Source organism: Cucurbita pepo, chromosome 5 (assembly GCF_057944985.1).
Source record: "Cucurbita pepo subsp. pepo isolate OVF chromosome 5, ASM5794498v1, whole genome shotgun sequence".
NCBI classification, from domain to species: domain Eukaryota; kingdom Viridiplantae; phylum Streptophyta; class Magnoliopsida; order Cucurbitales; family Cucurbitaceae; genus Cucurbita; species Cucurbita pepo.
In genome coordinates, this window is record NC_141802.1 from 3,478,467 (window position 1) to 3,492,783 (window position 14,317).

The 14,317-nt window shown below is 31.5% G+C and overlaps 3 protein-coding genes across 6 annotated transcripts; 1 reads left to right on the plus strand and 2 right to left on the minus strand.

Annotated features, from left to right (window-relative positions):
* Positions 1-98: 98 nt before the first annotated feature.
* LOC147792636 (uncharacterized) lies at positions 99-1,257 on the minus strand. Its single transcript, XM_087124357.1, has 2 exons — positions 739-1,257; positions 99-341 (listed from the first exon to the last, which is right to left on the minus strand). Exons 1-2 carry the CDS (start codon positions 1,195-1,197, stop codon positions 291-293), a joined length of 510 nt encoding a protein of 169 aa, XP_086980483.1. The 5' UTR covers positions 1,198-1,257; the 3' UTR covers positions 99-290.
* A 1,618-nt stretch (positions 1,258-2,875) lies between these two features.
* LOC111795656 (protein IQ-DOMAIN 21) lies at positions 2,876-5,008 on the minus strand. Of its 2 annotated transcripts, XM_087123785.1 has the most exons (4): positions 4,857-5,008; positions 4,653-4,759; positions 4,330-4,584; positions 2,876-3,730 (listed from the first exon to the last, which is right to left on the minus strand). In XM_087123785.1, exons 2-4 carry the CDS (start codon positions 4,734-4,736, stop codon positions 3,005-3,007), a joined length of 1,065 nt encoding a protein of 354 aa, XP_086979911.1. In that variant the 5' UTR covers positions 4,737-4,759; positions 4,857-5,008; the 3' UTR covers positions 2,876-3,004. The 2 variants fall into 2 exon arrangements, with proteins under 2 accessions (XP_086979911.1, XP_086979910.1); XM_087123784.1 differs by lacking the exon at positions 4,857-5,008 and having other exon boundaries at positions 2,877-3,730; positions 4,653-4,850.
* Positions 5,009-8,203: 3,195 nt separating this feature from the next.
* Positions 8,204-13,210, plus strand: LOC111795489 (protein DEFECTIVE IN MERISTEM SILENCING 3). Of its 3 annotated transcripts, none has more exons than XM_087123880.1 (8): positions 8,209-8,465; positions 8,574-8,717; positions 8,956-9,070; positions 9,155-9,392; positions 9,861-10,052; positions 10,176-10,493; positions 10,923-11,148; positions 12,688-13,210. In XM_087123880.1, exons 1-8 carry the CDS (start codon positions 8,442-8,444, stop codon positions 12,727-12,729), a joined length of 1,299 nt encoding a protein of 432 aa, XP_086980006.1. In that variant the 5' UTR covers positions 8,209-8,441; the 3' UTR covers positions 12,730-13,210. The 3 variants fall into 3 exon arrangements, with proteins under 3 accessions (XP_086980008.1, XP_086980006.1, XP_086980007.1); XM_087123881.1 differs by having other exon boundaries at positions 8,211-8,465; positions 9,164-9,392; XM_087123882.1 differs by lacking the exon at positions 12,688-13,210 and having other exon boundaries at positions 8,204-8,465; positions 10,176-10,525.
* Positions 13,211-14,317: the final 1,107 nt, after the last annotated feature.

Here is a 14,317-nt window from a genome sequence, read left to right on the forward strand (position 1 = left end):
TCATATAGTAATGCTTCCAAAATTCACAGATTTGTTTAAATTATATTAATTTAGATACGATGATATATAATATATAAGTGTCCAGAATCACAAGCATATAACACACCAACTACCATAATTTCATTAATTAATATGATATCAAATCAAATTTCATTTATTACACATAACTAATGTCCTATTAACGTATATTTACGATCATAAAAATACAAACTAAATTATTTCTTAAATATAACTAAAATTAGTCATACGCTTATAATTAATCGTTACTTTAAAATAGAAGTTAGTCATCTTCATCTTCGTCTCCATGGGGAAACCCGCTTAAATTTTTCATAGATCTTCACCTGTAATTCACTCAAGTCTGTTAGAATGGATATTGTTCGATTTTTCTAGTTAAAGATCAAAAAAATAAATAAATAAATAAATATATATATATATATATATATATATTATTAATTTTAAGAATAAATTAGTATATTTAGAAAATTATTTAATAATTACTTAAGATTTTTGTTTTAACAATTTTTATCAGAAAAAACTTATGAAATTTTTAATGCATATGGTGAAATAAAAATTTTAAAATATTAATAACTAAATTTAAAATTACTTAAAAAATATAAAATATTTAGAGAAAAAAAATGTTGTCAAGTTTGACATTTTTACTCACATTAAAAAAAAAAAAAAAAAAAAAAAAAAAAAAAAATTATATGAAAAAAAAAAAATTGAAATATTTGGACTTACCAGGAAGTGTGATCTTCCATAAGAAGAAACCGACAGCGACGGAGTTATTTTCTTTCCAAACCTCCCGCTTCCACCGCCGCCGCCGTCGACACCGGCGGCCAAAGAGTCGTTCCCGCCGCCGACAAGCTCCTTACACATTCTGAAACTACCCCATCTTTTTGATCCATAAGCCCTTTCAGGTCCGTCGAGCACGGTCGTGGGCGATAGCAGAGTGCTCTGTATGGCTTCATTCAACAGCCGAGGCGGCGGAGGAAGGTCCCCCAGCGGCGGCGATAGCCACGGAATTTCCGATCCGGCGAATGGTCGGGGCTTACCCGGCGCCTCCTCCCACAAAAAGGGAACGGAGGCCAAAGTTAAACGAGGCGGCGTCGGCATCCACGACGGCTCTGGCGGAAGCCGAGAGAAAACTAGCGACGGCGTAGAGCTCCGCTCCGGTGTGTGCGGCGGCTCCGACCACATTGGGTAGAGACCAGGAAAGAGAGTGAGTTTGCGTGAGTGGGGTGGTTGAGCGTTTAATAGAGTTTGAAATTCTCCAATATTCTTATTATTAAACAATAAACAATAAACAATAAATAAATAAATAAAAACAAAATAAATCTTTATAATATTAAATATTAAATTTTTATTTTTAAATTTCCTAACTATTTTCAACTTAATTTTTTAAAACAAAATAAAAATTATTATCAAGTGAAATAAGCATTACTATTAATATATTATTTATATAAATTTTTTATTACCAATAAAAATACTTACGATTTATTTATTGCATGAAAAAATCTTATTTATTAATTTTAACATTTTTTTAATTATTTCTCTTATTTTTTCATGTTTTTTTTTTAATATTCAATTTTTTTTTCATTTAAATTTCTTTATGAATAAAATCAGCCTCATTATTTCTGTCAACATCTTTGCCTCAATAGTGATATAAACATTCGAAAATTAAAAGCTCATTTAAGAATTTATTTCCAATATAATTATTTATTTTTTCCATTTTCATATATATTATATAAAAAAAAACATTATTATTTATAATTTTTTAGGCATAAAATTGAATCTTTTCTTTTTATTTAATATAGTACTGAATTTTTCAATTTAAACACGAACATTTATTAGATACAAAATCAAAAGTTTAAATATTTATTAAACGTTTTTTAAAATTAGTAAATTTTAAATTTTAAACTTATTATCAAAATTAAATAAATAGAAAGTCCATTTTAGTTAAAATAAATAAATAAATAGATTATATTCGGTAGGAATGAATCCCTTTCATCATAAAAAAGTTTGTCATCAATCAAAATAAGATGATAAAAAAAATAGAATTGACAAATTAACCCTCAATAATTAATTTTGTTTTAAATAATTTATATATTTTCGCTCATATTATTAAACTAAAAAATACATAGTCTATAGGTTATAAATGAGTAACATTTTAAAGAAAATACATAATTTGTAAGATATATTTTAAAATAAAATAAAATTATGGTGAAATTATAATTTAAAAAATAGAACATAATTAGTGTATTTAAAATATATATAATTTAAAAAATGGGAAGAAGCAAGGCACCCACCGACGATGGAATAAATGACGGAAGCCCTACGAATTTATTTTTGTTATTAAATGGATGAATTGAACAATGATTTAATTTTGTACCAATTTCTTTTTTTCTTTATTTATTTATTTATTTATTTATTTATTTATTTATTTAAATTTAGATTCATGGTCCCAATTGTTTGAAAAATCTACTTCTTTCCTAGTGCTATTCTTATAAAGTCAAAACCAACCCAAAATCCATAATTTTTTTTTTTTTTTTTATCTATATTTATTATTATTATTATTTTAATCTTGGTCTAAATCTAACCGCAACAACACAAGATAAGGTTCACCAGAGTGTTCATATGACTCAATAACTCGACTAACTCGATTCCATTTGGGGTTCACATTTTTTTGGTCAGGTCAACCCAACTAACCCGAAAATAGGGTTACAATCAAACCATACTTTTTAAAATTAAGAATATTTAACGTTATTAATAGTATTTTTAAAAAATAATTAAAAAACAATCCGACAACCTAATCTAGCTCGAACCTCCGGACCAAAAAAATCATTTAAAAAAAAGATATATATATATATATATTGTATCAAACCAATCAATCAAATATGGAAATAATGGCAAAAGAAGCACAGTCTTGTGTTCAGATCAACTGAGTGCCAATAAATAACATTCTGCAAACAAATATGGGCCTCGTACGAGGCCCATTTTCACCGAATCATCTCCAACCATGGACTCCAAGGGGAAAGGCCCACTCTTCGTCCACGTAGTTATCTGGGCCGAGGCCTGTACTCCCACCATCATGGAATTGAGTGCTTTTCCCATTACTCTTGCTTATTGGGCCGTATTGGGCCTGGTTCACTGTTGAACTCGACGAATCGGAAACCCAACCTTTCCTCATTAATGGGCTCAAAACTGGGCTCTGCGGCTTGACTTGACTCAAACTCCGGGCCTTAGCCTTGGCCGACTGAGTTGGGGCCATGTAGCTCGGAACGTGGGCCGAGTTTGGGCCTGAGTCCAAGTTCATTTCAACGGTCTTCTCCGACATGTCTTCCTGATTGTGGCAAGGCTGAGACGACATCCATCGGTCCAGTGAACTCCAACCCCATTGAGTCGTACGCCGGCCTTCACTTTCATAAACCGGACCCGGTTCATGTTTCCTATTTTTCTTCAAACTTTGAGCTTCCATTTCACATCTTTTGTTGGGAATCTTTAGTTTCTCATGTTTTTGTTTCCATCTTTCTTCTTCTACTTCAACGTCTTCGACTTTTCTTTGGAATTTGTCGTGTGCTAGTTGGAGCCTTCGGGCTCGAACTCGAGTTTGGACTCGAACTAATGCTTGCATGCATCGCATTGTCATTTGTGCTTGTTTACGTACGTTGTAGCCTCGAACTAGTGCTTGTAGTCTCACTAGACCCTTCAATGCACGCAAAGCGCATCGAGCCTACAAAAAAGATGGAACAAAAGTATTAGTAAAAACGTTTAAGTTAATCCTTAAATTTTCTATTATTATTTTAAAAATTTTCAATAATATCCAAAAACTTTAAAAAAAAAATTATAAATATAGTTTTGGAAACTCTAACCATTAGTATCCCGATTAAAAAAAATTAAAAATTGTTTCCGTCATATAGACGAAAATTGTTTATCTATATCTCATAAATTAAAATTGAATTGTATTAAAATTAATTTTAAAAATTTATGAATTGAGTACATATTAACAGTAAGAACTTTTTACTACGGAAGATCTAGAAGATTTAAGAATATTAATAAAAATGTAAAATTTTAAAGATATTTTTAAAAAAATTTGTCGAAGGGTATTTTTTGTAATAAAATATTAATATTTTATTCATATAAAATATATATTTTTAAAAATTTAAAGATATTATTTAAAATTTTGAAAGAATTTATTTTAGGTTTTTATTAATTTAAATTAATAAAAAGATAATATTTAAAAAATTATAATTGGTTGGTAATGAATGATGATGAGCCTAATCTCTTAAAATATAAGAAAAAAAGAAAAAAAAAAGTTAAATACATATTTACCAAGTGACCCCTATAATAAGATTGAATAACAGTTGCAGCTCTTTCTTCCTTAGAGTACGGGCGACCATAGCCAGCCAAACGAACAACCTTCGCCGCCGCCTCAGCCGCCGCCACCGCAGCCTCAGCCGCTGCAGCAGTAGCAGCGGCAACCGCGATGGCATGGTTTCTATCACCGGCCGTTAATGGCGTGGAATTATTGCTCTGCCTCTCGTAATCTGCAGCCGTCTCCGGAGAGCCATTATCTTCTTCAAATTTCTGCAATAAATTAACTCAATAAAACAAAATCCAGTCGCCATTAATGGACATAGAAGCTTAATTTTGACCTTAGTTTCAGGCAGGGTGAGCGGCGGCGGCTTGAAAGCTTTCCGGACGGCGAAGAACCAGCTGCCTCCTCCTTTCTTCCCCATTATTGCATCGTTCTTGACCTAGGCTGATTGTGTAAATAAGGGGAAATGAGAGGACTTAAGGAGTAAATAAGAGGAATCATGGAGGGGTAGCAAGGCAAAATGGTATTTATATTGAAGGACCTGATCATATCACAAGTGGGAGCGGTTTAAATAAGTAATTAATATCATCCTCTACTTCCACCTGACTCGATCCCATGCCTTGCCTCTCCATAAAGGAACCCTATATTTGAAAAATCATCCACCCTTCTACCACCTACTTCATTCTTTGGCTCTAATCATTTCAATTTTCTTTTACTTAACCTCTTATTATTGGGTTTTAAATATTTAAACGTTTCAGTAAAGGAGGTGTACGTACATAAATAAATCGAGACTACAGGAAACTCAACAAATAGGTAGTCTGGTCATACTGTAGAAGATACCGAAGAATGCTCAAGTCATTAGGGATTAAACCCAGATTCCAAAACTTGGCATGAATTATGGACAAGACGTGTTACATATGATTTAAATAATTGATTATTACTATCTATACTAATAAGGTGTACCTTCTTTTCTAGTGACTCAACCCTAGGAAATCTGACAAGTATGTAGCGTGATCCTACTGCAGGAGATACCGAAGAATGCTAGGGTCATCAGGGGTCGAACCCAGATTCCAAAACTTGGTATGCATTTTGGGCATGGCGGGTTACATATCTATACTAACAAGGTGCACATTATTTTTCAGTGACTCAATCATAAGAAATTCAACAAGTAAAGTAGTTATACGGAAATACCAGAGAATCCTAGGGTCATCATGGGTCGAACCCAAATTCCAAAATCTAGACTGAATTATGAACATCGAGTCTTACGAATCCTAAACATTGTGTATGAAAGTTTTGAGTGAAGTATAGATATCTAGTCATTTAGTTATGTCGGGACGTAATTCAAAAGGTTATATATATATATATATATATATATATATATATATATATATATATATATATATATATATATATATATATATATATATATAATAATTAAAATTTTAAAATCCAATTACAAACCAAAAGCACCTTATAGTAGAAGCAAAATGAAAATGTTGATATAATGAAGAAAAAAAGTTTAATTTTTCCATAATTTTTATTTGCTTTGGAAACAAACATTACCTAATTAGGTCCCAAACCAATATATGATATATATAGAAGTTGGGCTGTCTTTTTGAGTCTTCCATTGGTCCCAAATAATCAATTAGTTTAATCATTAAAAAAATATATTTATTTTTTTTAATTATATAATAATTAAATATCAACTTAAATATAGTTCAATTGATTAAGTATTTATACATATTAGATAAAAAAAATAAAAAATTATTTACGCATCCTTATTTAATTAATTAAATTAAATCAAAATTCGTTAATATAAATCAATAATTTACATTAATATTTAAGTAATAGAATTAAAATAATAAGCGATTATTTAGAAGTTGCAAATTTAGATCCCATTCGATAATCATTTGACATTAATTCTTTCTTCGAGGTCGAAGATTTAAATATTTATATTTATATTTTTTTTTTTATTTTAGTTATAACACTATAATTATATTATTTCATAATTATAAAAATTATGATAGGTAACTGTTTTAAATACTTTATAGGGTCTTTTTTTTTTTTTTAAATATATATTTTTTTTTATTAGTGAAATAATGATAATTTGGGTGAGGGTTGCTCTTGGACTTTAGCTACCTAACAAACAAACAAGATATCTCAACTACTTTTAATTGCAACTAAATCCACAAAATTTAAATCTAATTTTGTTTAATTAAAATTTTTAATTTATTTTCATCACATAATTATTACACTTTGAAATGTTTTGATTTGTTCATTTAATATAATAATTTTTTTTATAAAAAAATATATAAGGATTGAAATTGGATAAATATTAGAGATTTGTGAATCAAATTATTATTTAAATCCATTTATATTGTAGAATTTTTATGAAGGGCTTTTCTTGTGATTTTTTTAATTTCAGAAGGGTAAAATTGTCTTTTCTACTTTTATTGTGCCCTTATCCTAAATCCCTTTTAAATTACATTATAAAAATAAATAAATAACCTTTTTAATCAAAATCTTATCCACTTATTTCCTTATAATTAAGGTTGTTTTTTAACCATATGGATAAGATCATACTTATTATTCGATATTAAATTTCTTGTGTCAAACATTTTTCTTTATGTATCTATAAATTTGAAATGTGATGAAACATAATTAATATAATAATAATAATAAATACTTTAAGTTATATATAAGTCTCGTTTTTTATTTTTTTTTTTTAGAAATAACCATCAACGTCGTCATCATTTAGGCTTTGAGCCAAATTCTTCTCTTCTCCTCTACTTCATGCTCGATCATCACGTGTTAACTTAAATTTTGGCTCGGGTCGAGTTTCTACTTATATCTTTCACATCTAATTTTCTTTGTAACTTTCGTTTGTCATTTTAGTCCAAAATTACCCATAATGTTTAAGGCTTCACGTCCAAATTGGAACTTACGACAGGACTCTTTGCGAGCTAGATATTCCAATCCCAATTTGAGAGTAAAGTAGAAAGAACAATTATTTTTTTAAAATATTATATTTTGTCCTTAAACTTTTTTAAAAAAAATTAATTTTTATTACTAAATTTTGAAATTTAGCGAAATAAATAGTAACAATAATATATATATATATATATTAGATGAACATGACTAATACGTGGAAATCACTAGGGGAGTAAGATTTTGATTACCTTGTTGATCGAATATCTCAAGACAATAACACTTGTTTGAGATTCGAATCACCAAACAAGATCGATCATGTCTAGCTTAAATGATTCTTATTGATCAAATATCTTAACGCAAGAACACTTGTTTGAGATTCGAATCACTCCACAAGCAAGATTGATCATATCGAGCTTGAATGATTCTGCATGCAACCTAAACTATATAGAATTGCAAAGAAAGCACAAATGCTTCTTTTACTACATTTTTCAAATCCGCTTACAAATACAACAACTATTAAAGGCATTTCAAGAGTTTAACATTCCTCCTTTATGGCCGTAATTAACTATTATGTAAATGTAACCTAAACTAAATAAAAGTCTTAAAATACAATAATTCTAAATTACTCTTTTTAAGTGTAACCCATCAAACTTCATTCTTCTTCGATGCGGCATGAATTGAAAATAATTTTGACAACTTTTTCTTCACATTTTCATTGAAGTATATTGTATGATTGATGTCTCTCGGTTCATATCAATGACTCTCTTTGCTTGCCCAAAATATTCGAGGCTTACAATACTTTTGTTCGATATTTGAGAATTCTATTAGCATGACTCTGATATCACGTTAGATGAACACAACTCTCCATAATTGTATGATATGTATGTATATATATAAAAACATCAATTTTTATAATTTATTTTAAAAGAAAAAGATATTTGGATCATTACGACAAAGGGATGACTAAAAAAAACAAAACAAAAGAACGAAATTGAGGAAGCACAAAATCGGATTGGGCGTTTGACCGGACTGGTGAAGAACCAGACCTCCACAGAGCGAAGCGAGGAGGTGGAGGAAGAACACCGAGAAAGACTCGCTTCACTGAAATCCCCAGCGGCTTGACGCCAATTTCTTGCATTCTGCATTCATATCTAACCTCAATTTCTCAATCCTCTACTCACTTCAGCAGCCGGCCATGTTTCAACAAAACAATATGCAGGCATCTCTCTTTCCCTATTGTATCTCTGTTGAAGAAATTGTAGCTGGAGAGTTTCTGTTCGTTGAATTTCTCGACTGCGTTGGCTTCTAATTCTACTCTTTCTTGCAGCTGGCTATTCGGATTCCGACATCGCCCGCTCAAGATTCTTCACAGTATATGCAAGTCGATCAGAGCGACAAGTCTTTAGTAATGAGCGGTGATATGCAAAATGGGGGATTCACGCATTCGGAATACATCTTCAACTTCTCCAAGGTGTCCTCATTCTCATATGGCCTTCTTTTTCTCCTTCAATCTCTTGCTTTCTTTTTTTTTTTTTTTTTTTTTTTTTTTTTTTTTTTAACACAAATTTGTTTTTGGATTGCTGTTGTATGGATAAATAATGCTTGTGTAGGATCTCATGTTTTAGTCTCTTGGTTGACAATGGTTTGTTTGTTTATACTTTTAGCTAGCGAATTAAGAGTCTCGTGCATCATTTTCTTGATTCCTGCAGAAACTTGAAGAGGATTTACAGACGTTTGGCATGAAAATAAAACAGCACGAGGATAACATTAAATTTCTCAAGACTCAGAAAAACAAATTAGATGAATCGATCCTCGATTTGCAAAGTATTTTGTTTACTATTTGTGTGTTAGAACTTATTGGTATTCCCTTTTCTTTTGTTTTGTATATCCACTTAGAATTTCATTTAGTTATTCTAGGCAAGTATCATTCTTCTGGCACACCTGTGGCTGAAAACGAGGTTCATTCCCATCCTCAAAGCGAAGAGGAAACGATGGAACAGATTATGCGGCAGGAAAAGTCTGCTGCTGGCATTATATGTAGATTGAACACACATCATGGTATTCAGGCTTACAACATTACGTTGACCAAGGATGTATTGGGAATTGTTGCTCGACTTGGAAAAGTTGATGATGATAACTTTGGCAGGTCTGTCTGTCTTCTAATCTATTTGGGAATGTGATTTTTTTGGGAGGTGTTGAGTTTGTATTACATCTCATTTGGTACATTGTATTGAGCTTAACTATCCAAAAGGAAATGATACAAACCCACAAGTTTATGTTGCTAGTGGTGGGCTTGAACCGTTACAGTTCAGATACGGTAAAACAACTTTTGGCGGGCCAAAATGGATCAAGATAGTTTCTTATTTGTTTCTGGTTGTCAAATTTTTTGAAGAGTAGCTTAAACAATTAAAGGTGGATGTGGAAGATGGGTGTGCTTTTAGCATGATCTGTGATGTCTGGCCTCTCTTCTAACTATATTTATTTTGATGTGCCTTCCGTTCTTCCTGCTATGAATTTCTTGTTCTTATTAGAGTCGATTATATTACAAAATCAAACAAACAATATAAATAGTTTTGCACTTACGTGATTTTTGTAAAAAAAAATTCAATTGCAGACTGCTCTCGGAGTACCTGGGAATGGAAACTATGCTGGCAATTGTCTGTAGAACGTATGATGGAGTTAAGATGTTAGAAACATACGACAAGGAAGGTTGCATAAACAAAAGTTCTGGCCTTCATGGTCTTGGTGCTTCAATTGGGAGGAACTTGGATGGCCGGTTTCTCGTAATTTGTCTTGAACATTTGAGGCATTATTCTTATATGCTGTCTCTGTTTGAAATTATGGAGTTTTAAGTTTGTAAACATTCTTCAGAGATTTTGTTTATGTATGATTTAATCTACGAGAGTGCTAAAAGTTCTTTATTTTGCAGACCGTATGCTGGTGATTTTATTCCTAATGATCCACAAAGGAGGCTTGATCTTCTAAAGCCAAGATTACCTAACGGGGAGTGTCCACCTGGCTTTGTTGGCTTTGCTGTTAACATGATCAATATTGATAGCACACACTTTTGTTTTGCAGCCAATGGATATGGTCTCAGGGAGACCCTGTTCTATTCTCTCTTTTCTCGTCTTCAAGTATATAAAACAAGAGCTGACATGCTACAAGCTCTCCCTTGCATAAGTGATGGTGCACTTTCTTTAGATGGAGGAATAATCAAGGCTAATGGTCTTTTTTGCTTGGGCAATCAGTATGAAGCTCTCTTTCAAAATTATAATTCAAGTTTGTCTGAATCATTTAGTAGACCTTGCTTTAGAGTTTAATCTCTCTTTTTATTTGTCAATTGCTTTTTGCCAATTAATCTAATTGGATATATATTGGTTGGTCCATGGACTCACTCCCATCCGAAACATCTTAATATTTTTGTGCTACTCAAATGTTTAGATTCCGAGCGATAATTCTTTGGCTTTTTATGCTGTCGGTGAAAGCTACTAAGCACTGTCATCTATCATTTCCTGAAAATCCTTGATGCAAAACTATGCAATAGTGCTAGGATTGGCTTTTCATTTTCAGAAAGAAAAATGAATTTTTGCTATGGCTTGTGGGCTTATTTTTGTTGTTCAATTGAAAGTTGGATTTTATTCAGTGTTAATCTCAGTTTTTTCATGTTTGGTATCAGGGAAGATGTTCAGTTGAGATTTCCGAAGGCCTCAATGAAATCAAGCCTGCCTGAAAGCTACATTGAATCTGAGAGGCAGATGAAAGAGCTCAAGTGGAAAAAGGAAAAGATGATTGAAGATATAAAGAGAGAACAAGCATTACTGAACAATTCTAAGCTCAATTTCGATAGGAAAAAGGCAGAGTTTCTAAAGTTCCTTGCTGAAAGTTCATCATACGCGGCTCAGGTAAGTTCTAAAATTTAACGAATACTGAATATAATCTCTGTTTCCTACAAAAAAAAAAATTACAATAAATGGTTCATCCTTTTGCATAAATAAGGATTTCTTTTTGGGATCCTATTCTCTGTTCTTATCTTGCGTATTGAAGCTCTTGCGTGTAAATAACAATGTGAATAATTTAATCTTCTCAGCTGGCCCTATTCTTATAGCAGCGAGTCCAGTTTGCACCTCCATATCAAAAATGTCTCTTATGAGTCTTAAATTTCAGTTTTAAATCTCAAATGATCAACTCCCCCTTACTGTTAGAGGTTGAATAAATATCAGGAATTAGTGGAAAAGGGAGCTGTCTTCCGATTATCTGATTTGTTGTCCATTTTCAAGTCTTTAAGCGATAGGTCTTACAAAGGAGCTCTCGGTTGCAAATTATATCTGGCTAAGAGCAGCCACCTTTGTTGACTTAAAGAACTTCTGTGATTCCGAACTTGTGAATCCATATTATACTTCTAATAATCTTCCTCGAAATTGCTAGCTCTTCATGAATATCTTCAACTTGCAAGTGACAGCCTTATATCATCTCTAGCTTCCCTCCAAATGAAATCCCTCCATAACTTTTCTTTTTGTCCATATTAACTGAAATTTTGAAGAGACGATTGTTAGGGGGGGATGCTTAATGAGGTATGATTTGAGCGAATGTGAGCCTACCAGCCTTGACATTTTGATATGAACTCAAGTGTTCTTGCCTTGAGATATTCGATCAACAAGGTAATCCAAATCTTATTCCCCTTGTAGTTGATTCCTTATCTTATCACATCTAAAGAGGTCTGATTTGGAAATAGGGAAGTTCCACTTCTTCATTCTAGCCTTGACGTTGTCTAATTTGCAGCCAAGTTGGTAACTTCTTGATTTGCAACGACGAGGTCTTAGAATTGGGGGAATGCTTGTAACTCTCTGCTCTGCCAATTCACAATTTACTTTCGTTGGTTTAATCATTTATGGCCTTCAAAATTTCTATTAATGAATGTTTGTGATTCTTTTGCACTGGAAATTCAATCTTATGACCGGACCTTTCAAAGATTGACTTTGATGCTTATAATGCCACTCCTTTTAACTCAAATACAACTGCTCGGAATGCACTAGGAGCCTGTTAAATTGACCCGACAAACTGAACAAAGTTACAGTTTGTTAAAAATCGACATCTGCGAAAGAACATGGTTGTTGACTGCTAGAATATTGAAAACGTCAGCATGTTGTTAAACTCGTGTATGTCGCTAGGGGCCTGTTAAATTAGTGTGCCTGCTCAACGAACTCAATAAATCTGAGAATAAGGCAAAATACCCTGCACAAGAATCTGGTTATAGCCTATGATAATATAGGTTAAATTATAATCTTGTTTGAGAACCATTTAGTTTTTTCTTTGAAAAGTTTGCTTGTTTTCTGTAAACATTTGAATTCATAATTGTTTAGATTTTGAAAATATTTATAAATATAGTCCAAACTTAGTTTCTGAATGTAATTCTGAATGTTATTTTAATTGTGGAATGACAGCAACAACTCTCAGTCAAGCCGGAGAGGTTGACACCACGATGAAATTTGCTGTAGAAAACACCAAGTTTTCCACAGAACAACTTGGAGAAGGAGCTGTCAGCTGCAATATTTTAACCTGAGAAAATGCACAAGCTTCCTATTTCATTTTTGAGGTAAATATCTTATCTTATGGTTTAGCTGAAGAATTTCAAGGAAATGGAATAGGAGGCTGTGACATCTGTAGTTCCTCACTAGATTAGGCATTTTTTTTAGTGCTCACTGTCCAGATTTATTGAAACTAATGTTGTTTAGCTGAAGAGACAACCGTTCTCTTGCACTGGATGATCGTTAAGTGTTAGCGTAACATAGTTTAAATGGTCAAGTCATATTCTCCCGAATAAGAAGTCAAATGGGTCTTTGTCGTCGGACTCTTTAACTGAAGAGACAATGACGGTTAGTATTGGTCAACTTTGTCATAGTTTAAGAAAAGCCTCTATTAGGATCGTCAAGTGTTAAAAGTTTAAATATTTGTGTTCTCCTATCATTTTTGTCGTAGAACTCACGAAAATGTTGGGATTGTTATAGAAAAACAAGTTTTTTTTTTTCTCCCTACAAATTTTTGTTCACATGAACATAAACATTAAAGAATTGAGTGTTTTGATCCAAAATCATATATTAAAATCATATTTAATAAATAGCTATCTCCTTACAAAATCAAAGCGAGGGTCACTGTCAAGTCTAAAGGACGTGGACAAATTTTAATCCACGTGGTGTAGCCTTGTTGGACTTTGTAAGATTTTTTGTATTTTTGAGATCCTTTGTCTCTCTTGTCACATTTTATGACATGTCATTAAAGTAAGGTTGATCATATATTATATAATTCATGTCACTTTGTCACATTATCTTTTTACAAACATATATATATATATATATATATATATTAATTTGAAGGGGGAAAATCTCTAATTGGGCTTTAAAGAAAATGGAAAGATAATGTAATGGGGCTTTAGGCCTTACGTGTATCATTGAAACACGTGCCAAAATCTTTTTGACTTTTAAATATGAATCCAATTTTTTTATATAAAGGAAAATTATTTAAAAAAAAAAAATAGAAGCCTACTAAAAATGGTGGATGGGTGAAAACTCTTCTTTAATATATATGATTTTATAGCTCATGAAGTGTGTGAATTTTTTCGTACCTAATTATCCGAATAATTCAGGTTATTTTTGTGTTTTTTTTTCAGTATAGATTGAATTGAATTCTTGAAAAATCGAAAAAAATAGTTTTGTGTGCGAGAACTTTATTGGTCGAGCCAATCGGACCAACCCTAAAAAAAAGATTCACAACCCTATCTTACTTCTAAAATTATTATAAAAAATCAAGAATATTTGATATTTATAACACAATGTGTTACTGATACAGTGTGACTTATAAACGTTTGATATTTATGTTTTATGAAATTTTAGTTATTAATGTAATATATACTGTGAATAAGTATAATTTTTTTAAAATAATTTAAAAAATGAACAAACCGATAATCCAACTTAATCTATGTATACCCTATCAAAATATTTCAAATTAATTGAGAATAATAATTTTAAAATTTATTGAAAATACTAATTAAAAAATCACAAAAATTAGAGATAAAAA

Excerpts from the sequence above, each read along its gene's own strand:
- LOC111795489 (XM_087123880.1), top strand. The coding sequence starts at position 8,442 with ATGTTTCAACAAAACAATATGCAG. Across the intron at positions 8,466-8,573 it reads TTCAACAAAACAATATGCAG|CTGGCTATTCGGATTCCGAC; the intron begins GCATCTCTCTTT and ends TCTTTCTTGCAG. Across the intron at positions 9,071-9,154 it reads ATCGATCCTCGATTTGCAAA|TTATTCTAGGCAAGTATCAT; the intron begins GTATTTTGTTTA and ends AATTTCATTTAG.
- LOC111795656 (XM_087123785.1), bottom strand. The coding sequence starts at position 4,736 with ATGGGGAAGAAAGGAGGAGGCAGCTGGTTCTTCGCCGTCCGGAAAGCT. Across the intron at positions 4,585-4,652 it reads TCACCCTGCCTGAAACTAAG|AAATTTGAAGAAGATAATGG; the intron begins GTCAAAATTAAG and ends AATTTATTGCAG. Across the intron at positions 3,731-4,329 it reads CTTATTATAGGGGTCACTTG|GCTCGATGCGCTTTGCGTGC; the intron begins GTAAATATGTAT and ends TCTTTTTTGTAG.
- LOC147792636 (XM_087124357.1), bottom strand. The coding sequence starts at position 1,197 with ATGTGGTCGGAGCCGCCGCACACACCGGAGCGGAGCTCTACGCCGTCG. Across the intron at positions 342-738 it reads ATGGAAGATCACACTTCCTG|GTGAAGATCTATGAAAAATT; the intron begins GTAAGTCCAAAT and ends AGTGAATTACAG.